Source organism: Camelus ferus, chromosome 5 (assembly GCF_009834535.1).
Source record: "Camelus ferus isolate YT-003-E chromosome 5, BCGSAC_Cfer_1.0, whole genome shotgun sequence".
Taxonomy (NCBI): domain Eukaryota; kingdom Metazoa; phylum Chordata; class Mammalia; order Artiodactyla; family Camelidae; genus Camelus; species Camelus ferus.
In genome coordinates this window covers 7,373,617-7,398,671 of record NC_045700.1, presented here as the reverse complement: position 1 = coordinate 7,398,671, position 25,055 = coordinate 7,373,617, and the positions used below count along the sequence as shown (strand labels likewise).

Genomic DNA, 25,055 nt, shown 5'->3' with positions numbered 1-25,055 from the left:
GACCAATATCTGTTTCTTTCCCATCCTGAGTCCCCTCAGTTCCCATTCACCCTGAGGATGGCGAGGACTTGGCAGCAGCAGCCCGTTTGTCTCCATCCTGAGATCCCCCAGGGCTCACCATCAAGGTGGCTATAGTGGCTTGATGGCTACAACATTCTTTATTTACTAACACGGCAGGCAACCCTTCTCATTCACGGGCTTTTACCAAACCACAAACTTATCCAAGGTTCCCTTAGTTAACATTTGGGAAAGGCCTTACTCCGCCTATCCCCGCACTTGGTCTAGCCTCTCTGCGATCCCGAACCCACCCCTGCGCCCCGCCCCCTGCCCTCTCTCAGGACCGTTTCCCTCTAGGGACAGGGCTTGAACTGCAACCTCACATGCTTGCCGCAGGTGGGAATTCGTGGCACGCGGTACTTGGACTTTCGTCCCCTGGTCAGCAAACTAGCTTGCAAAACATTGCCTCCAACCCTTCTCCCTTATGCCCGCCCCCTGCGCTCCGCCAACCAGGACTTGGTAAAGAAACCGGAACACCACCCGAAAGCGCGTCGGGGGCGGGAACTTTGCCGCCCCGCACTGCGCGTGCGCGCGCCGCCTCTTGCGTCACTCGGCCGCGCCCAGGTTCTCCTCGGTGGCGCCCCTTGGTCCCGGTGGCGGCGGCGGGGACCGGAGGTCGTCCGGGGCGGGTTCCCCTCGGCGCTCCCCCATGGAGGAGGCGGCGCGCACGGCTGCAGCCCCGGATGCTTGCACCTCCCACTGGACGGCGACGAAGGCGCTGGCCACGCGAGCTCAGGAGGGGGTGGCTAGTGCGGCCTGTGTGGGAGTGTGAGCCGAGGTGACCGGGGCCGGAGAGTGGACAGGAAGCCGCGCGGCGGGCCTGCAGACCGGGGTGAGGTCGCCACTTTCTTCCTTTCAGGCAAGCGCCAAGGGGCTACTTGTGGGTGGGTGCCTGCCCATCTTGGGTCGGGAAGGACCCTTCAGGGCTCTGGGGAACGCTGAGCCACGAGTGTTCTGAGATGGAAGAGGTTTTCCTCCTAATCTGCATCGAGAAGTAGCACCATGAATTGGATTGCCAGTAAATCCCACTGAAACCTGGCCTGGCCCTGTGCGGGGCGCGTGGTCATTAAGTTCATTAAAATAGTTTCATTTTGTTGAGAGTTTTAGAAGATTGTTTCAGCTCCTGCGGAGATATTAACTGATAGTTGAACAAGCTTTAGATGTCGCTGTAACGTTTTGAACGTGGCTTGCTTAATTTCCTAACTTTTGTAAAGCCACTGAATCCTCTCTTCCTCTTCATACAACTTTACTAAACTCATTGTAGTTTAGTGTTCATGTCTCTTGAACCTCTACTAGATTTTTCAATTCATTTACTACAGGAATGGTTCTGTGTCTAGAAATTCTCTATATACCGTGAGCCCACTTAGTGATTTTTTGTTTTTAAATAATAAGAATGAATGTGAGAGAATAGAGATTTTGGTTCATACCAGGAAGCTGTTGAAGCAGTATGTTATGCCCTGTTGAGTAGGTACTGTGTTAATTGATGAGTAAAACGAGTATGCAGGCTCGTAACCAAAAATTTTTAAAAAGTATTCAGTAACTATTCATCCCTTTTGCCCAATTCTGTATTTTTTTCTTTCCAGGCTGGAGCTACTCTGCCAGGGCTTAAAACTTTAAATGAGAATAAAGGGTATTATTAACGAGGAAATGAGAGTGAATAAGTCATCTCAAACCTCTTCCAGCCTTTTTTTCATAAGAGAGACCATATTAAACTTACATGTAAGTTAAAATTTTAATTTATAACTAATGTTTCTTAATAGGCTTGGAGATTTAGGTTCTGTAGTTTTTATTAGTATTGCTTTTAAAAATAGCCAAATGAGAGACTGGAAAAAGTTAAAGCAGTGGAAACTAAGCAGAAGTGAAGACTGAGAAATCTGCGGTTTTAATGATGTGGGCTGTGTATACAGAAGTAGAGTCTGGTGGACACTTAAGTTCCAGTTCAGGCTGTGTAACTTTCTGTGTGGTCCTCTACATGTGATTTAACCTCTGGAAAGTTTGGTTTCTTTATCTACAAAGTGGAGTAATGATACTTTTTCTCATTATTTTGTGGATTAGAATTAACATATCAATTACCTGAAGCACTGCCTTCATAGGTGTTCGATAAGTGATAGATATTACTACTAGGGAGACATGATAATAAGGAACAATCACACTGGTTTTCAGGATATTTCTATTGTATAAAAGTACCCTGTGGTATCCCACCTGCCCTTGCTCAGTTAGTGTCAGCCACAGTGGCCTTTCTTTTCCTAGAAAATGGCATACTTGCTCATACCTCAGTACCTTTGCACTTGCTTCTTCTCTGCTTTGTTCTTTTAGTATCTTTCAAGCCTTTGCTCAATGTTACCCTCTCCATGAGGCCTCCTGACCAGCCTGGTTAAAATAGAAGCCCCCTATCCCAACTCCCCAGTGTCTTCAACATGCTTTTCTTTATACCATAGTATTCACTACCTTCCAATGTAATGTCCTTATTTGCTTTGTTTATTGTATTGCCCTACCTGCAACAGAAGGTACATTCCACGAGCGCACGGTTTTGGTCTGTTGTACTCACTGCTATATCCCTGTTCCTCGAACATAGTATGTATTCATGTAAATATTTGTTGATTGACTAAATGAGATAAACAATCATACCCCTTGTCCGCAACGAAGAGGATATGAGTTACGTACATTAGTAATAATACAGGCTAGAAAAGTGTCTAGAGAGAGATTCAGGTTAAAGGCTAGGGAATCCAGAAAAGATTGTCTTACTAGATTCAAGTAGGGCTTCATTGTGGAATTGCTTTTTTGAAGTAGGACCTTAAAGATGAAAGGGATAAAACAGTAGTGTGTTGGCCTAGGGTAGAGTCAGGGTACATGAAGTACAGTATTGGGAAGCAAAGATTTAAAAGATAGATTTGGAACAAGTGGTGAGAGTTCTTCGTTTCTGGGTTAGAAAATTTGGACTTACTTCCGTAAAAAGTGAAGAGCCATTCTAAGCAGGAGAATGAGATGGCAGCGATGTGTTTTAGAGAGCATTGTGGCAGCAGCATGTTTTAAAGCTGGATTAGGGTTGGAAGAGACGGGAGGTGCGAGGCCATATTTCAGAGGTAGAATCCATCTGGCACCCTTGCCCTTGATTGCAGTCTGGGTGAAGGGGATGGTGGAGCCTGGGTCAGGACACAAGGAAGAGCAGGTTGGACAGGAAGACAATGACCTACACTGAGAGGCTGGTTGGAGCTGCGCCTGGCCTGTGTTCCAGGTTGGGGCCTAAATGGAGACTTCAGTGGGAAAGGCAAAAGGCTGAGAATGAGGAGACCTGGGTTCTAACCCTAAATCTGCTGCCCCACAGCTGCATAAGTTACTTAACATCTTTGTGCCTACTTTTTTCATCGTGAGGCTCTTATCACTTGTCTTTTTATACTTTTATGAAAATGAAATGTCAAAAGTACTGTGACAAGTTTAAAGCTATAAATGTACTTTAGTTGGTATAATTTTTAAAGTTAGCTAACTTTGTTGATTGATGAAAGTCACTTTGCAAAGCAAATCCTTTTTTTTAAGAGCTGCATTTTTTTTTAGAATTGGACCCAGAACTTTGTGCATGCTAAGCACACCCTCTACCACTGAGCTATACCCTCCCTGCTGCAAAGCAAATCTTAATGTAGGCCTTTCTTACAGATATTAGAATGCTGTCCATGTATTTCTGTTCCTTAAATTATGTGTTCTCCACATTTTAGAAGGAGATGGACCAATTTCATAATTTTGTTTTCTTGGAGATATTTAAACTTTCACTTTTGACATACTTAAATTTAGTGGAAGTTAACATTTTAAGTATTCATAAATATTAGTAAAAGCCACTTGTGAAGATTAAGTGTGTGAAAGTTTAGAAGGAACAGGTTGGAAATTTGAGAAGTCTTTAAAAGTAGAAGTGTGTTTACAATTTGAATAGATTATTTTCATAATTCTTGCTTGTTTGTGGGGTCCTTGAGGACAGGGACTTTGCTCATCTTTATGACTCCAATGCCTGCCACATCATAGCTGCTCAGTATATGTTTATGGAACAGATGGCCACATATAAATAACAGTAACAGCCAGACATGGGTAAGTGGGACCTTCCCCCGAGTCCTTCTGAGAGGTAAGATGGACAGGTTACCACCACCAGCCCGTCATCTTTGGTTTGGGAACTTAGTTGAAGTGAAACTTACCACGTTTTCTTGTTTAGCTGTCTTTAAACCTGACTCTGTCTCATAGCTAATCCTTAAGGAATTAAAAAATAATCTCTGTTTTAGGCTCTCCCGGCTGTGATTGAGCTTCACTTACACAGAGTGGGAGCAGAACATTACCAGGTCCGAAAATAGTGAAGCAACTATTCCTTTCAGGACTTTCACACTGATGTCCTGTTTTCAAACTGTAAGTCAGATGAGATCATTTCATTTACTTAATTTAGTGGCTGGAGACTGCTGTGTAATTTGACTGGCACGCAACTGTTGTTACTTGTCATCCTCCCCCCGGCCCCCCACGGTTAGTTCCATGAGTGAACGAACCTCGAAAAGCTTACAAATCAAATTTGCCAGTATAAATGAGTGCCTTCTGTGAGGAAACCACCAAAAAAACCCAAAAGTTGTTGTCTTGAAGAAACTTTAGAGTTTATATTCGAAGATAGAACTGCAATTGGGAATCAAGTTTTCTGAAGCTATCTATAAATAAAGTAAGTGCCAAGGAGAGAAAATGCCGTGGGCTGTAGCTCTTGGAGAAGTCTTTGTAGCACAGCTTGAAGTGTGAGCTGGCCTTGGGCGAAGGGCAGGTTTTAGGTAGTGGGATGGAGAGCGGGAGGGCTGTGGTGTGTCTGGGCAGTGATGACACTTGTCTGAAGGGAGCCTTGATCCTGTGTTGAGAAATGAGGTGGGCAGAGGGGTCAGCTCTCTAGAGCCACACGCATGATAAGATTGATCCAACAGACCAAAAAAGGCCTTCTCTACTTTTTGTGTTTTTGAAATTTTCCATAATAAATAAATACAAATTTAAAAAGGTAAAAAGGTGTGCAACTTTATGTAAAATGTGGAGAAAATTTAGATATAGGCATAGTAAAGTTAAGAGCAATGAACTCTCAGTGGTCCCAGGATAAAATGAATAAGATTCCATTGTAAAGTGTTATTTTAATCACTTCTTCACCTTGTTGGTAGAGGAGGGATTTCCTCCCTGTGGCACCTGACACGGGGCACACGTGAGCAGTTTATTAGTCACTTTTACGGCTGGGAGGACACCGCACACTTGCGGCAGGGCAGGGACGCGCACTACTCAAAGATAAGCAGGCGCTGTGCCCAGTCCCCATGATGAGGTGGGTTGTTAGGCTTCGGACCTGGCATGGGAGCAGAGTCGGGGAGGGCGAGAACTTGTGGTTCGTCATCCCAGTGACCAGATGTCAAGGCCAAACGTGATCTTGGGTCTTAACTTTAGACCTTAGACCACGTGTATGTCACGTGTGTTAGTGAAAGTTAACATAAGTGTAAGTAAATATTAGTAAAATAGTTATAAATTTGGTATTTGAAGGTCAGTTTTATATAATTAAAATCGAAAAAAATTTTGGATTTGTGAGGCTGTCATTATACTGGGATTGGAATTACAGGTAAACCTTACTTGTTTCTGGGTATCATCTCTGCAGATAACTAAGTTCCATTTTATTGATTCCAGAATTATCAGACTATAGGTTGGCTTGTTCTGTTCAGACCTTCAAAAGGGAGATTGATGAACTAGGGAATTTTAAGAAATCACTTCCTCAGTAGAACTTGTGTGATAATTAAAACAATGTTCCATGAAGATAATGGTTAAAGGAGAAGGAGGATTTTATGTTTTGTTAAAGTTCGGTGACTCTTGCTCATGAGAAAGATATACCTGCCCAGCGGGCTGCCGTGTTTGGTAGCTAGGTTCTCCCTTTTTCCAACCTTGATTACTCTTATCTTTGCATGGTTACTTGTATGTGGTACTGTCACTTCCCAGCACACCGAGAGCTTGTTACAGTTCTTCATCTTACAGGCTGTAAAACAGTGGTTGCATGTTAGGCTACTGATCTGAATGATGCAGTGGTTTTCTGTCTATTAAATGACCACTCAAGAATAGCTAACTTATTTTTAAGGCCAGTAAATATGATTTTCATTTATCTGTATTCACCCAGTGTTTTAAGGCATATTTTGAAACCGCTAGATAGCTAGGTTCACAGGGTGAAAAAGGTGGCTTGTGTGCAGGAAGCCAGGAGCTGGCACTCTGCTGAGGGTGACTGCGTCAGTGAACACGGATAAACCAGTTGTTTAGGGTGTGGTGGGAACACTGTGAGCATACTTTTTTTTTTTTTTTTTTTGGTTACAATCTTTTTGTGTGTGTGTGTGGTAGAGCAGTCTAATTATAGATTTGAAACTTATCTTTCATTTTTGTCGTTTCTATCTATCGATATGTAGAAGTGAAGGAGTTGATTCAGACTAAGTCACCAGATTTGAAAAACTAGACATACTTGCAGAGAGAGAGCTTCATTCTTTTGTGTTGAAGTACCTTCTCAAATCTTTATCAATTATAGTAAAGCACCATTGTAAAAAATGTTTTGTCACACCTGGAAGTTTAATATCAAAATTTCTTTTTTTTCCCTTTTGAGGTATAATTGACAGCACTGTGTTAGTTCCCACTGCACAATATAGTGATTTGACATTACTGTGTTACAAAATGATCACCATAAGCCTAGTTACCATCTGTCACCATACAAAGATACTACATTGTTACCTTCACCTGTTTCTCTCAGCCTCCACCCCAATCTGTTCCTTGTCTGTTTCCCCACGAAGACTAAAAGCTATCACCATTTCATCCAGAGAGCTTAGCATAATGCTTAGCTCCCATAACATGTGTTCAGTGAAAACTGAGTGGATGGATAAGGTACTTGAGGAGCTAGGTTTATAGGAAGTTACATTGCCTTTGTTAAAGGCCAGAGTCCCTTAACCTGAAGAACGGAAAAACTTGGCTAGTCAGTGAGGGTTAATGACTAAGGATCCTGACTGAATTGCATTTTAGTTCTGGGACTCAATTGTTAAATTGTAGGACAAAAAAAATCTCAAGACATACCAGAAGGTTGGACTGGCAGTTAGTTATAACCAGTCATAGTTATAACCATCATTACTTGTAGCTGAGTAATGTTTTTTCCTCTGCTTTAGTTTGTCTGTCAGCAGGGTTCTGAGTTGACTGGGAAAAAAATTGCGGTCTTTGGTAAGCCTCTGCATCCTGTCTGGTCTTATGGCTTGAGTCCTCTAGGGTCCATGGCACTCATGTTCTCTAAAGCCCACCAGTACCACATACAAACCCTGGCAACTTCTGTCTGCTGGAGTTATTATCCTCTGCTAACAAAGTAATGTGAACCCTGCCTTCTCCTCACACACCCGCAAATAGGTTAAATAAGAAATAAATTACCATATGTTTCTATCTATATAGATTTCTAAAAAGAGAATATATGGGTGAGAAAATTTTTTGATTCTCTGTGTAGAATATCGAAAAGGGCACATCTGTGAACTTGGTAAATATATTTATAAAGTAGATTTGTATATTTTTATGCTTGATTTTCATTCATTTTTTTTCTTATCAGCAAAATTTTGTTACTATGGACTGTCCAGCAAAGACTGGAAATGTTTTTAAAATATGAAACCAGAGTTTATAAAATCAATTTAAATATGGGTTTTAAATTTTTTCCAGTTCTGCTGAGTTATAACTGACATGTTAACATTGTATTAGTTTAAGATGTGCCACATAATGTATATATCACAAAATGATCACCACAGTAGGTTTAGTTGCCATCCATCACCACACAGTTACACTTTTTTCATTCCTTACGATGAGAACTTTTAAGACCTACTCTCTTAGCCGCTTTCAGATACAGTGCAGTATTGTACTGTGTCAGTGTGCTGTGCATTACATCCCCAGGGCTTACTCGTCTTGTAACTGGGAGTCTGTACCTTTTGACCCCCTTCACTCGTTTGGCCTGCTCTCTACCCTTGCCTCTGGGGGTTTTCCATGAGTTCCATGAGTTCCGTGTTTCCATGAGTTCGGTTTTTAAGTATGGTTTCATTTCATGATCCCATCTTTCACCGTAGGTGGAAGAAGTAGAATTAGATTAGTGCTAAATGTAAATGGTAAATATATATATTTTATTAATAGTAGTAAAATTCTTTTATGAGAAGAGAAATGGAGTGAAATTTTGAATTGCATGTGATTGTGACTGAGTCGTGATCATCCTGTGAAAATCTCATCTTGTTTTGCATCGTTCAGGTTTGAAGACTGCATCATCCTGCCTCCAGCACCAGCAGTTTCTCTGTTCTTGATCAATGTGATTCACAGTAACTTAAGTAGCAAACGAAATGAGCCAGGGGCGTGGAAAGTATGACTTTTATATTGGTCTGGGATTGGCTATGAGCTCCAGCATTTTCATTGGAGGGAGTTTCATTTTGAAAAAAAAAGGCCTTCTGCGACTCGCCAGAAAAGGCTCCATGAGGGCAGGTAGGTTGTGGCCTGTGTGACTCTGAAGTGGTATCAGTGAACATACTTAGGTTGCTGGACTGTAGGGGACCACATCTTCCTTCCTAGTGACTATATTCAGAACTTTGAACTGTGCAAGAGTTGTAAGTGCTTATAGAAAACCAAACATTATTTTTGCAATGAGAAAAATAAAAAGTAAGAAGATGTTGAAATAAGTGAAGTACTCACTCTTGCCAGTTATTGTCAAAGTGGAAATAGAGACCAGTGCCCATCCAGCCTTTTCTTTACATTTTGATGTATCTGCCGAGGAGGAAATGAGGATATCTGGATAGAATCAGAATCTTATTGAAGGCTAGGATCTGTTGTCTGTGATAGTAGAAGTTTGACTTTTACCTTAGATATTTTTCCTGATGATCACAAGTTAGCAGGAAGGAAAGAGAGGGCCTTCTTACATTGAAGTGTAATCAGCTGAGTGATTCCCAGAAACTGCTGACAAGTCACAAGACCTGACGTGATTAAACCCCCTCTGACTTCGTCTGGGGCGTCACGACAGCTGCCAGCATCCTGCTGCATACTAGTCGTGTTCCGTCATTCAGTCTCTGCTTCAGTTCCAGGCCCAGTTCTGACCTCATAGGGAAACCTGCTTTGGCAGTAAAAAAAAATAACTACCTTTCTCTTTCCTGTGCCATCTGTATGGCCAAACCTAATCAAGCTGTCTGCAAACAATAGCCTCTACTAGATTTTAGTGAAGAAGGGAGAAAGCGTTGGCATACACTGCTTGAACACGCGTTTTCCTCATTCCTAAGGCAGGTATTCATTGTCCATGGTGGAGGTGCATGTCAAAGGGTTCATTCCCGTTGGCTTTTTCTTTTGAACAAAGGCTTAAGTGCAGATTGCTTCTGATTTTATTAATTTGGTCTGGAGGATAGTCGAGTAAACAGGCAGGTTAAGTATCCTGGAAGCCCCAGACTGTGAGCGGTGCTTCATCTTTTTATGTCTGGTCAGTATAGGACCCCTTTCTCCCTGGGCACTGTCTCATAAGTGGGGCTAACCCACACCTAAATGGCTTATCCACTTTCTGACTAATTCATTTGAAGTTGGGCTACTTCTTGTGGTTCATTCTCTTTATTTATTGAAACTGAGTTCAGAAAAGAATGAAGTATGAACTGAATGTGAGTTTTGATTTAATTCCTTCACTCACCTTCTCATGATCCTCACGTCCCCTTTTCTAAGATAATCATAAAAATATTATCTAAGACATCCCCTGTGTAATCATGATGAAAACTATTCAGAGTAGGAATAATCAGCAAATGAGACTTTAAAATCTGTCATTACTGGTAGTTGTCATGAAGTTACAAGGGTCTGATAATCTTCCAAAGAAGTGAAATATATTTTCATTCACAGGTCAAGGTGGCCATGCATATCTTAAAGAATGGTTGTGGTGGGCTGGACTGCTATCAAGTATGTATAGAAAACATTCCAAGAAGATACTATTGCTGTTCATTGAAATTTTTACATACACTATTATAGCCTCATATTACCAGCAAATTTTAAAACTTCAAATAAATCCTGTTTTTTTAAATGAACAAAACTCAAAATATGTAAAGGTAAAACCTATAAAAGTCATTTAGCAGTTAAAAAGCTTATTTAATTTGAATGAGAAGACTTTCTTTTTCCTATCTGATTGAAATATGTCTGTGTGTGTGTGTGTGTGTGTGTGTGTGTGTGTATGTATGCGCACGCATTTGAAAAGGTTCTGCTCAGTTTAAGGTGATTTTGGGGGTGTGGATAGCTCAGTAGAGCATGTGCTTGGGATGCACGAGGTCCTGGGTTCAGTCCCCAGTACCTCCTCTAAAAATAAATAAATAAAATAAATGACGTCCTTCTCCCCCAAATAAATGTAAATTTAAAGAAATCCTTAAAAACAAAAAGGCGATTTTGAAAATGAAAGATACAGAAAACATCCTGTTTTTAATTCCTGCCTCTCCATTGATTTTCATTCCAAATTGGAAAGGAGATATGCATTTGATAAGACTTCCCATGCTTATTTCGATAATAACCTGTAAAAAGGTACATAGAAAAAGTGATCCTTAAGACACCGAGCCTTCAAAATATTCAGGATTAAGTTATGCGATTTTTTTTCTAAGTTGAAGAGCAGTTGAAATAACGAAGAGATTGATTTGACTATTCATTCAGCAAATATTTCTTGATCGTTTCTCCTACACCAGGAGTTGTAGGTGCCAGAGGTATACTAGTCAAATAAACAGAAAGATCCTTACCCAGATGAGACTTTACCTTGTACATGGATGACAGTAAACAAGATAAGTTCAAAGGTGTTTGTTAGTGATAAATGCCAACGTTTGCTAGGAGTAAAGTAGAGTAGGGATGTGATAAAATGAAGGATAGAGAGGTTTAGATTTCAGTTGAGGGGGGCCAGGGCAAGCCTCACCAAAAAGATAATATTTGAGTAAGATATACAAAGGAAGTGAGGGGGCTGGCCACGTGGCTGTTTGGGAGAACACGTGAAGCAGGAGGAAACAGCAGCTGGCCTATTAGGGGGTGGTAGGCAGTGTCCAGGATAGCCCACCCAGGTTCTCACCCCCAGGTATTCACACTTCTGAGTGAGTCTCTCTCACACTGAATTAGCGCTGGCCTGGTGTGATCGAAGAGTACGGTGATGGCGTGTGACTTCCGAGCCCAGGTCGTCAGAGACATTAACGTTGTGCCTTGACTGCTTGGAGTGGTCCCTCTGAAGCCAGTTACTGTGCTGGAGGACAGTCAGGCAGCCTGTTTTTTGTGTTTGTGGTCGTAGGATATAAATATCTATTAAATTTTAAATTAATAAACCCATATATAAGCATAAATTTGATCTTTTCAATTAAAATTATAGACTTGTATTTCTGATTGGTTTCGACTCTAATGTTGATAACTTACAGGACAACCCTGATGAATGGATGGGAGAAAATACGGAGACAGTAATTTCGATTCAAATAGTACATAAAAATATGTAAATAAATGCAGGCATTTCCATTTTGAGTGGATGTATTCCTGTATCTGAGAAGTTTTCTTTTGTTCTCTGTCTCCAAGTGGGAGCTGGCGAGGTGGCCAACTTTGCTGCGTACGCTTTTGCACCAGCCACCCTAGTGACTCCGTTAGGAGCACTCAGTGTCCTAGTAAGGTAAGGCCCCTACCCTCCACACGCAGAAACAGCAGTTGGTGTTTCAGTCGGTGAAGTTTACAGTACCATCTGATTACATATGTTCAGCATAATTTACATTTAAACAACCTTGAGAACTTTTTTTTTACGCTGTGTAATAATTTGCTTTTGAAAAGTTACCCTCTGTGCACAGGTAAGCTGTCAGTTTATGGGAGAAAGTGCTTTTATGCTTTGTCTTGCTTATATTCAGAGCCAGCACTGGTTCTCCTTTAATTTCAATTTTTCAAAATTCCAAGTTGCATGTGTTAAGCAGTGTTGATCATTTGCCACATGCATACTTTGGTAGGTGGTGGTTGGTGATGAATAGACATCTGTACCTTCTACAGAAAACCATGGGTTGAGGCAAGGCTGCAGACTGGCCTGGGTACTTGTTGGGAAGGATGAGTCCAAGACTTCTGTTTCTGTTGTTTTAATCATTAGCCCAAACAGCTAAGCCCATATTGAAGTCTGGATTTTGGCTGCTATTCCTAAAGTTGGCTCATTGATACGTGTTTTTTTTTCAAGATAGTATATACAGAAATCAATATTATATGCAGATTATGTTATTTTTAAGATACTATATAGTATACAAAATGTATAAAGATGTAAGATGCCATATATTATGGAAAATATATAAAGATATATTATGGAACATGTCATTTTATCCTAAATTTTCTCTATGTAATGCCATTATTATATTCATAGATTTGTACTTTTTAGAAAGAATTTGATAAAACTAGCGATACAGTATTGAAATTTGAAAATTTAATTAATAGGCAGATTACATAGAATTAAATGAAAATGTACAAAGGATGCATCAACCAGTAGGGATAAATTAAAGTTGAGCAAATTTTAATTATTGATTTGGATGTAGAGTTTTAATTAGAATATAAATTTATATCATAGCTCTGTTTATTACAAATTTCACCTTGATGTCCTACAGTGGGAAGATGGTAACTATACTGATTTAGTGTATGATGAAGCAGGTGGTTCCCCAGAAACTTGCATTTTATAATTGAATGTGCACTTTCTTCACCTTGGCTGGAAGCCAGAATCTTCATAAGCTCACTGTTTTAGTTGGAGTTCAGTAATTTAAATTCTGAGTTGTACTGATACTTAAAAATGAGAAAAGTAGCTAATTATTTTAATGTTCTCCACTTTTCCCCCCATTTTAGTGCCATTCTCTCTTCATACTTTCTAAATGAAAGGCTTAATCTTCATGGAAAAATTGGGTGTTTGCTAAGTATCCTGGGATCTACAGTTATGGTTATTCATGCTCCAAAAGAAGAGGAGATTGAGACTTTAAATGAAATGTCTCACAAGCTAGGGGATCCAGGTAAGACAAAAGAAGAGTTTTACTTGTCTTACTGCATTCTACTTTTCAACTTAGCTTTTATTGCAATCAAAATTTTACGTGCATGTGAAGAGGCCAGTTGTTCTACGAGGCTTATTAGGAAAATTGTGGTCCTTTTCCTCCCCTACCCGCCCCCTAAGCCCTTGTTTCTTTTGTTCTTTAACTTGGTGTCTCTAAATAACATGCTTATATTCTTGCCACTTGCTTGCCTTTGGGCATTATTGTGTCTGTTACCAATTGCATATCTCTTTAGTTCTGTTTAAATGACTTATTTTATTTATCATCACTACTCAACTTTTATTCTCAGCATGGACATATAATGCGTATGATCACTTTTCCTTTCTTGTTTGACCTGTGATTTTCCTGAACTAATACTGATCTTGTTTGCTTAGTTTTCTTTCGAATTTCTGTCCATCCTGAAACTCTTCCCCAGTGGCCTAATTCTGCTCTTCTCAGTAATTTCAGACGCATTCGGTATTCTCGCCTTGTCACCTCTGCATGGCACTCTCTCCCACAGCCTTGTTTGGCCTCAGTTTTGACAGATGTCTTGAGGCCACCAGCACAGCTGACATCGTGGGTTTTCCCTCATCAGTGTCCTGGGGGACCCTTCACACTTGTGTTCCTTCTTGGATCCTGTTTCCTGAGTCCTGGGTTTGCACCTTCGTTTTGGTGGAGCTGCTCTGGTAGGAGACAGGAGAGGTGCAGGAAGAGATCAGACTTTGCGACCTTACATGGATCAAAATGTCTTTAGTCTACCATGGTGACCTCATTACCTCGTCACTTCCAGTGGTGCTGCTGAGAAAACACACACAGTTGATTCTTTTTTTCTTTTTCCCTTGATTCTTTATCTTTTATATGAGACTGATCTTTTGTCTTTGGAAACCTGTAGGATGTCCTTTCTGCCCTCATGGTCTGCCATTTCCCAGTGATGTGCCTAGATGTGGTCCGTTTTTACCCATTGTGTTAGGTGCGTGATGTATCTTTTTAATTGGAGAATCATGCCTTACTCTGGGGAGTTGAATTACTCCTTTTATAGTCTTTTCTCTGCTTTCTATTTGTGAAATTCTTCATGTTCTTCCTGCTGATTGGACCTCCTAAACTAGGCCATCAATTTTCTTACATAGTTTTTTATCACGTATTTCTCATATTTTTACCATTTTGGCTTTTTACTCTGTCTTCTGGGAGATTTCCTCAGCCCTTCTTTTGAGTTTTTTGTTCTGCTGTTGTATTTTTAATTTCCAAGAGCTTGCTTTCCTTCTTTGATTTTTTTTTAATTGTGGCAATAACCCCACATGACATAAGTCACACTCTGACCAGCTTCCAGACGTACAGCGCAGCCCCGGCAGCCACGCATGCGTGGTGGGGTGCGGCCGCTCCCCGCCGTCCTAGGTGCTTTGGTGTCTTTGTATGCAGACTTCAGTATCAGGACTGTTCGTGGGCCTGTTACTGGGATCTGTTTTTCCTTTGGTTTTCAGTCATGTAGTTTTGTCTTTGGATGTTTTAGATTGAATGCTGGACGTAGTATATTAAAAAGTGTGAAGACTCTAAAGTGATGTTTTCTTCCTTCAGACAGAACTTAAATTTCTTGAGGTGGGCAGATAAGAGCACAGCAGGTCGCCTGCAGCCTGAAGTATTGTTTCAAGCTTTACTGGGGCTGGTTCTTTCCATTCTGCCTTTATCCTTGGCCGTAGCCCTCTGGTTCTCAGTGGTTAGGCTGGGATGTTCACTTGGATTCTCCACCTTGGTGAGCTGTGGATGCCAGTGTCTGTCTCGGCACCCGAGACTTCAGGCCTCTCTGCTCAGCCCTTTGGCCTTGCCAGGCTGTCCGCTTGGCTCCTCTGACCTCGGTGTGTGTAGCTCTGTGCCCACAGGCTCCCTAAGGGGAATTGCTCACGGAAATGTGTGCTCACTTCTCTTCAGTTTCCTCCTTCCTGGAATCTTGGCCCTTGTGTCCCAACTTAAGGTTAGGCAGCCCAAAATTCCACCTTTTCTTTTAACCTTATCTACTGAAACTCCCACAGGCCCCAGGTTACCACTGTCTGCTGGCCTTTGCGCCACCCTCACTCCTGCTCTCGACTCTGCTGCTGCCCTGAGTGGACTTCCTTTCCCCCCAGATTGTGGCCCCTCCAGTTCTGACTGCTTTGATTGCTCTCATATTTCATCATTGTCTCTCCGAGGATATTAATGGTAGTTTTAATTGTTTTCTTTTGGGGGGCTGGGGGTGGTAATTTACCTATTTTAAAGTTTCCCTCTGTTTATATGGAGCCAACAAAGGCTTTGTTTTTCTGGTTGTTTTGGCCTCTCCTGGTGATCCTTGACTGCCTTCTGAGTTGGGCTGGCCAGATCCCCAGCAAAGTGTGGCTGCCAGCATCCGATGATTCAAGTGGGGAGGAGGTTACCATCTTAGACACATGCATTACTCCAGCCCCCATTCTGGCGAAGCAGCACACACTCAGCTGGCCTAGGGTCGTCCTGCTCACGGTGGCCTGAGGAGCAGTCACTCAGGTGTTCAGAACCAGGCAGGGACCTGGGGTCTCATTGCTTCCTGAATGGACTTGCAGCCAGGCCTCCTGTTTTCAGTCTCCCCGTCACCCCACTTCCAGAGGTAGTTTGCATCTTTAGAGCATGCTTTGTTGCAAACTGAGTCACTGTCTGATCTTCAGTCACTGCTGATACTGGCTGCAGCTTTCTTAGATCTGCTCGTATCAGTTATTTCATAATGTTGCTGTCACCTATTCTTGTTTTTGTGTTTGCTTCCTTAAAAATCCTATTAACTGTTCGTTTTAATAGCAGAATTTGAGAAGTGGAAAGATTGACTGCTGTGTCTCAGTTTCCTTGTCTTAAAATGGAGATGACAGTGTCTGTGTTACAGGGTAATTGTGAGGATTTAATGAGTTACTCAGTGCAACTTGCTGAGAAGAGCGCCTAGCCCGCGGTGCTGCCCCATCGGAAGCTCTTACCATGCCGAGTTCAGGTCTCTGTATCCAGCCGGAACCCTGCCAGTGATTTCCAAGTTCTTGTATTGATTTGTTCTTTACCCTAGTGGTCGTCCCCAAAGATTTTAAACATTTACTCCTTTTTAGACAAATGTTCTTTAGCATCTGTAAACTGTTGAGCATCTCAGGGTCATCTCATGACTTCTCTTCACTGTTTTTTTTTTTTTTATTGTTCTGATTGCATCTGTCCTTAGAGTTAGAGCACCAGTGGGTGGGGAGTAGCACGGTGTTCTGGAATAGACAGCGGTCGGGCAGCCTTATTCCATTTTCTTTGATATACGTTTGACCCTTTAACAACATGGGGTAGGGACGCCCGAGAAAACCCACTTTCTAGTCCGTCCTCCATACCTGAGGTTTCGTGTCCGCAGGTTCAGCCCCCTGGATTGTGTACTGCTGTCAGGTTCGTGTTAAGCTTCCATCGTGTGCATCTGGCTAAATATTCACGCGTGTACTGCCCCAGCAGAAGCAGGCTGAGTTTTGTTTTAGGGCCACACCTTTTCTCCTTCCTCTTGAGTTAATATCTTGTTTTGGATTCTCAGTTTTCTTTCAGTCCGTAAAACATTTGACTGAATAGAATTTTTCCTTGCCTCCTGCAGGTTTTGTGGCCTTTGCAACACTTGTGATCATTGTGTCCTTGATACTAATCTTTGTGGTGGGACCTCGCCATGGACAGACAAACATTCTTGTGTACATCACAATCTGCTCTGTAATCGGAGCATTTTCAGTCTCCTGTGTTAAGGGCCTGGGCATTGCTATCAAAGAGCTGTTTGCTGGAAAGCCTGTGCTGCGACACCCCCTGGCCTGGATTCTGCTGCTGAGCCTTATAGTCTGTGTGAGCACACAGATTAATTACCTGAACAGGGCCCTGGACATATTCAACACTTCCATCGTGACTCCAATATACTACGTATTCTTTACGACGTCAGTTTTAACTTGTTCAGCTATCCTTTTCAAGGAGTGGCAAGATATGCCTGTTGATGATGTCATTGGTACTCTGAGTGGCTTCTTTACAATCATTGTGGGAATATTTCTGTTGCATGCCTTTAAAGACGTCAGCTTTAGTCTAGCAAGTCTGCCTGTGTCTTTTCGGAAAGATGACAAAGCGATGAATGGCAGTCTCACTAACATGTATGAAGTTCTTAATAATGAGGAGAGCTTAACCTGTGGAATCGAACAACACACTGGTGAAAACATCTCCCGAAGAAATGGAAGTCTGACAGCTTTTTAGTAAGAAAGATGTAATTAAAAGGTTAATCTGTAACCGTGTTATAAAGTGGATTTGAATATCAGAATGTGTCTGAAAAAGCATTGTTCTCAAATAATGTTCTCTAGAGACAATCTTTTTTAAGGTTTCACTAAATTGGACCAAGAAATTACTTTTCTTATATTTAAATGATGGTAGCTCACTAAAATGACCTCAGTACATGGCCAATTTCTATTAACATTGTGTTATTGTAGAGGTATTTTAAATTTTCCTTCACCAAAATCTAAATGCACTAATGACAGTTTTAAGTCTATAAAAATGCTTTATTTTTTCATTGGTGATGAAAGTCTGAAATGTACATTTGTCATCCCCACTCCATCAATCTCTTTAACCATTTTAAAGCTTTTTGATTTAAAAAAGAACAAAATTAACTCAATACATTATCCTGTAGTTTACTTTACCTTTAAAAATGGCACCTGTTTGATGATTTTAATTTTGAAATGTTAATTTAAGAGACTCCTAAGTTATTAAATGAAGGAAATTCATTAATAAAACAAACAAGGTAGGAGATCACCCGATGGAAATATTTCTCAGGCTGTCACTCGACATCGTGCACATTTGATGGTCTTGCTTGACGGCACCTTGTTAAACCTGTTTTTTTCTGTTGGGCTGCAGCCTGGCTGGTTTTGTTTTTTTTTTTTTCTTTCAGTTACTCTAATTCCTTGATACCTGGAACCGTGATTACCATGTTACATCAGCTCTTGTACTTTTCAGTATATTTTCATAATGAGTTATATTGTCATTTAGCTCTTCTAACAACTCTGGGAGATAAAGTCAGAAGACTAGGGTAATTTCTTAAATCTAGCTCATGTTATAATAAAAACAAATTGAAACAAAGTTCTTTTCTAAGTCTGAATGCTTAGAATAAACAGTGTTTATAAAATACAGTCTTTTTGTATCACATATTTTACTTTGCTTAAGAGTTTGTTCGGACCACTATATATTTCAGTTTTTTAAAAACATCCATGGGAAAAAAATGTTTACAGAAAATTTCAAATATATGCAAAAAAAGGTAGACTAGTATAATGAACTCCATCCAGCTTCAAAACCTATCATCACAGATGGGATTAATTGGCCTTAAAAAATATTGACAGCTAATTCCCACTGGGGTAGGAAGAACTTGTTTCCATTCTGCTGCCCCTGCCCAGGGTCCCCCAGCTCAGCCCATCATGTAACCAGCCGGCACTGAGCCTCACTGTCCACGGCTTTGTCAGGGCAGAGGTGACATCCAGGTTTCACGAAGTAAATTCCATTTTCCCGACATTTTATTACTGACCCTCTAAGGAGCCTTTGTAGACTTTAACTGCCTCTCCATGTAATTTTACCACCACAGATACACTCTGTTTATGTACTGTATGTATACCTGTGTTTTGTATACAACAGAGAACCAATTTTCACCCCTTTGGGTGTGATACTGCCCTCGTTGAGAATGCAGAGGTTATTAATAATAAATTCTTTAACATCGTACAGCACTTGAAATTTTTATTTGGTTTATAATTAAGTCTTATAAAACTCAGTGATGTGAATTACTTAAATTCAGTCATTATACTTAATGTTTCATCATATTCTATATGTTCCATTATAGGGAGAGCACAGATACTGTCAGTCAATCTGTAGCAGAAGACTGGCCCCGGGGTTATGATTTCCCATTACCAAAAGCAACATCTTTCGGTAACTTTATGTAAAGAACAGTTCTGTTGCATGTAACTCAAGGCTGAATAGTAACAAGAGTAGTTCACAGACTCATTTTTGGTAGCGTGTATGATGCCCCTGGATTCTGGAAGTAACATTTCCAAAGCCATATGAAAGTTATCATCATGAGCTTGTCTCTTCTCACAAGGCTGCAGGTGACCTGGCCTCCTGGCCTGGCCTGTGCACTCGGGTCAGCAGAGAAAGTACCTTGCCCACACGGGGGCCCAGTGACAAATGGACAGAAACAGGTTTTATCAGTTTTATTTCTGTAACCTTTAAATCATACCTCACAAATTAGATTTTGTCACAACTGGATTTAGTAGAAGCAGAGAAATCAAGTTCTGAAACTGACACAAAGGGAACAAAATGACTTAGAAAAGGTTTTCAGAAAAATCCATGAACAAAAGCTAATTAATTACTGTTTAATTCTAAAGGGTAAGGGGTTTTATCACAATTAGCTGGCATTAAGTTTCTCGCTTAAGTCCACAAATCTTTCCCTGTTACAGATCCTTTGCTAAAGGGTCAGTGGATGAACTGAGCAGCACTTCATGACCCAGCTAGCTGTTGGAACATTCCACAGAAAAATGGAAAATAATTTTGTAAGAACATGATGGTAACCAGCAGCCAATATTCTCCGACTTCCCAATTACCAAAAGCATATACAATTTTAGTCTAGAAAAATAAGTCAATTTTATAAAATTAAGCTTTTTAGATTGAAAAGCACCCCTTTCATAGGCACAGAGATACTGAAAAATAGTCCCTAAAAATCTCACTAAATAGTTCACGGAAAGAAAAACATGCTGTTAGCGTTATTAAATGTAGTCAGTGCTAGGACTCAGAAACAGGGGACACCCGCCCTCAGCTGCTGGCCAGGGACTGGTGGATGGGCGGCTGGAAGCAGCGAACGTGCTCCTACTGGTGTGTTCTCGCCGTCGCCCGACTTCAAGTACTTGTCCAAGATGGTGATAATCTCGTCATTGAGAATCTGGAACTTGCGAATTCTCTCCACCATCTTTTTCAGAGGCTACAACAGTTAAAATTAGGGTGTTTTACTAATAAAGTTGTCCGTTTATTTGTCATGTTGCAAAATGTCAGCCATTTTCACATCTGGGAAAAATTACACACATACCGTCTCCGTAATGTAACTACTGGAATGATAAATATATTTTGCATTTAAACAATTATCTGTTGGTTTCATGCTAATGGTAGATTCATCTGTACAACTTGCAGATCTATTCATTCAACAAACAGGTATTAAGAACCTACAGTGTCCTAAAAGCTAGTAATGGAAAGACGAAAGTAACATGATCAGTGGAGAAAGACCAGAGAACTAACACAAGTTTTAAAGATTTCCAGCCATTGTGGACAGGATGCTTTATAGACCCTTCTGCTATAACAGAACACACACACACAAGTACAAAAACAGAACAAACTTCAAAAAGCACTTCTGGTTCTGCCTATGGAGGAACTAAAGCAAAAGCCAGGACCTCCACAGGCATGGATGCTGCCAGAGGCAGCGGGGTGAAGAGATGGCTTGGGCTGGAAGCAAGGTGGACTGCACCTGGAGGCTCCCCATGAAGCCAGGACCTCTCAGGCTAACGTGGCCCCAAGCTGGTAATGGCTCTGGGAGATAAGCAATGAATGCAAATCTTGGGAGAAAAGCAACCCAAACGAAGTTCAGTTCAAACAAGAGTGGCAAATAAAAAACCAACACAGAATGAAGCATTTCAGAGTTTTAGACTTCTCCTTGAGGCCTCAGATACTAGAATTTTAAAATACAGAATATAAGACACATGAAATGTGTAAACAAGTAAAAAATGGAAAAATTCCATGGAGATGGTAAAATTATCAAGTACTACCAAGATTTGAAAAACTAAATCAAAATTTTAAATATAAACTAATGATTTTCAAAAGTAGACACGTAGCATACCAGACTGAGCTGACGTTAGTTAGTTAAACGAAGAAAGTACTCTGGGTAGAGCCCAGAGAGCCAAGGAAATGGGGCGGTGAGAGGTTGAGTCACAAAGATGTCTACACCCCAATCCCTGGGACCTGTGAACATACTAGCTTCCCATGGCGAAGGGGACTTTGCAAATGTAGTCAAGCTTACAGACTTCAAAACAGGGAAAGTAGCCACATGGACCCAATCAAATCATGTGCAGAGGACTTCCTCCAGCTGGAGGCAGGAGAGACATGGCAGAAAGTTAAACATGAGAAGGGATGTGGGCTAATTAGCCAGCAAGGATGCGGGACCTCAGTCGTCCAACTGCAAGGAACTGAATGGACCCAACCACCTGAGTGAGTCTGCAGCAGATCCATGCCCAGAGGCCCCAGAAGGAACACAGCCCTAGGATACTGAAAGTGCACAGAGGACCCAGCTGAGCCGAGCCGTACCGGACTTCGGACCTAGAAAACTGTAGGATAAGTAGAGAGCAGCTAAGAATGTCTAACACATGTCTAACCAGAGTCCCAAATGGAAGAAAAACTAAAATATTTGCAACGGCAAATGGCAGAGTATTTTCTGGAATTCAACAACAAAGAGTCCATAAAATGACAAACAAAAAAATCTTTAAAGATAGCCCCAAACACACTTTAACTACAACAAAGGGAGCCAGAAGACTGGAAGACTGTGCCAATGATCTGAAAATGCAGATTTTATAAGACTATATAGGAGGTAGGTCTACATACCCTGAAAACGGAAGGCAAATGGAACCATCAGTATTTACCTGCCAGACTCCTTTACTTACCAATTACATTTAGATTCCCTTGGGAAGCAAAAGGAAATCTCCAGTTGGTGGCACCTTAAGTGCTGGGATGAGAAACATCCCCAGGAAAACAGCTTTTCATAAACAGAAAGTATCCTTTTTTTGTGAAATATCCACATACCACGTTTTTGATAATTTCATCTTTGCCGTCGTGTTTCTGGACTTTGAGGAGATGGTAGCAGAAATCCAGCACGGCGAAGCGCCGCTGCTGCCCGAGCAGCACGATGATCATGCAGCCGGCCCAGTGGAGCCCGTCGCCGAAACACTGCCTGGAGACGAGAAGTGGGGGGGGGGGTGGCGCTCAGACACCAGTGGCCACGCCACCCGCGGGGCGGAGCCGGGCAGGGAACGCGGAGCACGGACGTGCCCCTGCTTTGGTGAACACCTCTTTTGGGTTCTGCTGGCAAACTGTTTCCTAACCTTTTTTAGCTCATGGCCCCTCCCTGAAAAATGAGTTCAAGAAGCTGTGGCCCTCCTACCTAGGAAAATGCATGCCTGACTTGTGTAAGTGCCCATGGGTTCAGAGAATTCCAGAAGGCCGGCCCCGAGCCCTCCCTGTCACATAAGGGGCATTACAGCCGCCCAGTGATGCTGGGGTCCTGTTTCCAGGTGCAGGGGGTCTTCTGTGTTGGCCCAGAACCAGCTTCTGCTCCCCCCTCCCCCCTCCGCTGAGCACGTGCTTACTCGACGGTGAACTCAGTGGGTCCCCACGGGAATGCAGTAGACAAACTGCATGGCACTCCACAGTCTGTGGAACTCAACGCAGTCATCCACGTGCATGACCCCGTTGCTGGGCAGCGGCCCACGCCAGATGGGGTCGTCCAGAAAGGTCCGGATCCGAGTCAGGATGACTTCAAACATGGACAGGCCGCAGCAGAGACGCTCCTTTGTCAGCAAGTCCCCCTCTCTCGCTATTGCAATTTGCTGTGGAAAGGACGAAATGTCATGGGCAGGGCAGGAGGCTGGAGTCCTGAACCCCAACTGCTCCACTTTTCTTTCTGACTAGAAAACCATCCCAGCTTGCAGAAGAGGGTTTTGAGAAACAGGCATCAGCAAAATAAATAACATCAACTATCATTACCTATATGTCTTAGCAGCCCTGATATATTTTGGGGTCAAGAACTGTCAGGCACAACTGTGATTTGCATCCAGAGGACATCCGACAATGCGTGGAGACATTTTTGGTTGTCACAGGTCAGGGTGAGTCTAGTGGCATCTAGTGAGTAGAGGCCAGGGATCCCACTAAATGTCCCAGTTCATAGGACGTTCCCCCCAACAAAGGAGCATCTGCTCCAAAACGGCAACAGTGCGGAGGCTGAGACCCTGATGTAGCTCAGGCTGATACAGGATCAGGGACCTCCTCCCGGATGTCCTGCCTCCTGTCCCAGAGACTCCCACTGTCTCCTGTTCTTAGAAACCGATGAGGAAGCCTTCTTGTGAAGGGATGGACAAAACAGTGACGTTTACAGTGTGTGTCTCACCTGCCAGGTGGCGGGCTCAGCCCCTTCCACAGTTAGCTCACTAAGCCTTCGCGGCCACCCTGAGACAAGGTCCTGTTACGAACCCCACTGGAGACACGGGGGCCTGAGCGGATGAGCGGGGCCGTCCAACCTCATGACACCTCGGGTCTGGGTCTCACCCAGAGCCTGAGCCAAGAGCCCGACGTGGAGGCCCAGCTCACGGGAGAGGCGTGTTACCTGAGGGGTTCCCAGTCTTTCAATCAGAGGGACCAGATGCAGTGGGGCGTACTTGGATTCTAGCCTTTTCATTTTGGCATCAAGTCTCTCTCCCTCTGCAGAGGAAAAAAAAAGTTTTCTCCCTTTGTATGAAAAACAGTGACACAAGTTTAACTTGGCAAAAATAAATTAATAAAACAAATAAACCCCCCACAAATGAAAGATGTTTAAGTTAACATTATACATGGAGATTTTCTTTGAAAATTCTTTTATAGAACTGCCACATTTGCTATTTTAATTCAAACAGAAAACGGATTTTCTGTTGAATATTCACTTTTTAAATTTTATTTTTAAAAATTATTTTAATTGTTTTGCAGGGGGAGGTAATTAGATTGATTGATTGATTAATTATGGCAGTACCGGGGATTGAACCTGGGACCGGGTGCGTGCTCAGCTTGTGCTCTACCACTGAGCTATACCCTCCCCCCTCAATATGCACTTAAAAGAAAAAAACAGCTTTATTGAGCTATAATTGACATACAGCATCTTGCACACATTCAAAGTATACGTTTTGGTAAGTCTGACACAGCGTACATCTGTGAAACCGCCAGACAGTGCACATGTCCACCCCTCCCCCCATCCCTTTATAATCCCTGATCCTCCCGACACCCTCTTCAGGGATGCTGTGTCCTCGCGCAACCACTGATCTGCTTTCTGTCACGCAGACGAGTTTGCATTTTCCAGGGTTTTTTGTAAGTGGAATCTGCTATAAACTGCATGCCTGTGTTCTCTCAAAATCCCTATGTTGAAATCCTAACCTCTACAGGAATGGTATTTGAGGGTGGGGTCTGTGGGAGGTAATTAGGTCCTGAGGGCAGAGCTGCCCTGACTGGGATCGGTGTCCTTGCGAAAGGGGCTGTGGAGCGCTCCCCTGCACGCCCGCCACGTGCGGGTGCACACAGCACAGAGACAGCTGCTTGTGAACCAGGGAGCGGGACCTCACATAGGCACTGAGCCTGCCGGCCCCTTGATCCGACTTCCCAGCCTCCGCAACAGTGAGAAATAACTTTCTGCCGTTCCTAAGCCACCCAGTCCGTGGTGTTTTGTTACAGCAGCCTGAACAGACTCAGACTGACGCACACAGCCATACTCCCTTTCCGTCTGGCTTCTTTCACTAAGCATCATTATTTTGAGATTTATCTATGTTATCTCAATATGTCTCAATATATCAGTCATTCCTTTTTTTTTTTTTTTTGCCGAGTATGGCTGTATCACAATTGTTCTCTATTTACCTATTGATTTTACTTTGTCTGCCACTTACTGAGTGGCCATGAGTGGGTCTCCTCCCGTCTCTCAGCCTTTGTTTGCCCAGCTGTAAAATGGGGATATCCCTGCTATCTTTTCAACCAGGTCTGTTGGGAAGATCTGACAAAACTTGACATGCAAATAAAGAACTAGGGAGAGCTCTGCCTGGGATGGAGGAGCTAAGTGCCCCAGACCTCCATCTCTGGGGGCCGCACATCTTATCTGTTAGGGCAGCTGGGCCTGAATTCCCCACCTAAATCATCCCACCAGGA

At 42.4% G+C, this 25,055-nt stretch overlaps 2 protein-coding genes across 6 annotated transcripts in view; one reads left to right on the top strand and one right to left on the bottom strand.

The window, feature by feature from the left end:
* Nucleotides 1-596: 596 nt before the first annotated feature.
* On the top strand, nucleotides 597-18,182 carry NIPA2 (NIPA magnesium transporter 2). Of its 5 annotated transcripts, XM_014567394.2 has the most exons (8): nucleotides 598-889; nucleotides 1,641-1,776; nucleotides 4,320-4,440; nucleotides 8,329-8,556; nucleotides 9,940-9,996; nucleotides 11,623-11,713; nucleotides 12,907-13,067; nucleotides 16,678-18,182. In XM_014567394.2, the coding sequence occupies exons 4-8, from the start codon at nucleotides 8,418-8,420 to the stop codon at nucleotides 17,307-17,309; spliced, it is 1,080 nt and encodes a 359-aa protein (XP_014422880.1). In that variant the 5' UTR covers nucleotides 598-889; nucleotides 1,641-1,776; nucleotides 4,320-4,440; nucleotides 8,329-8,417; the 3' UTR covers nucleotides 17,310-18,182. The 5 variants fall into 5 exon arrangements, with proteins under 5 accessions (XP_006194417.1, XP_014422882.1, XP_032335160.1 ...); XM_006194355.3 differs by lacking the exon at nucleotides 4,320-4,440 and having other exon boundaries at nucleotides 597-889; XM_014567395.2 differs by lacking the exon at nucleotides 1,641-1,776.
* Nucleotides 18,183-19,282: 1,100 nt separating this feature from the next.
* CYFIP1 (cytoplasmic FMR1 interacting protein 1) overlaps nucleotides 19,283-25,055 on the bottom strand; it is a 63,756-nt gene continuing 57,983 nt past the window's right edge. Inside the window, 6 exon segments of the mRNA XM_032479268.1 lie at nucleotides 19,283-19,949; nucleotides 19,951-20,061; nucleotides 21,924-22,071; nucleotides 22,487-22,500; nucleotides 22,502-22,726; nucleotides 23,500-23,594. Of these exon segments, the coding sequence (XP_032335159.1) occupies nucleotides 19,896-19,949; nucleotides 19,951-20,061; nucleotides 21,924-22,071; nucleotides 22,487-22,500; nucleotides 22,502-22,726; nucleotides 23,500-23,594 (647 nt within the window). The 3' untranslated portion in view covers nucleotides 19,283-19,895.

Excerpts from the sequence above, each read along its gene's own strand:
- NIPA2 (XM_014567396.2), top strand. The coding sequence starts at position 8,418 with ATGAGCCAGGGGCGTGGAAAGTATGACTTTTATATTGGTCTGGGATTG. Across the intron at positions 9,997-11,622 it reads GTGGGCTGGACTGCTATCAA|TGGGAGCTGGCGAGGTGGCC; the intron begins GTATGTATAGAA and ends TCTGTCTCCAAG. Across the intron at positions 11,714-12,906 it reads GCACTCAGTGTCCTAGTAAG|TGCCATTCTCTCTTCATACT; the intron begins GTAAGGCCCCTA and ends CCCCCATTTTAG.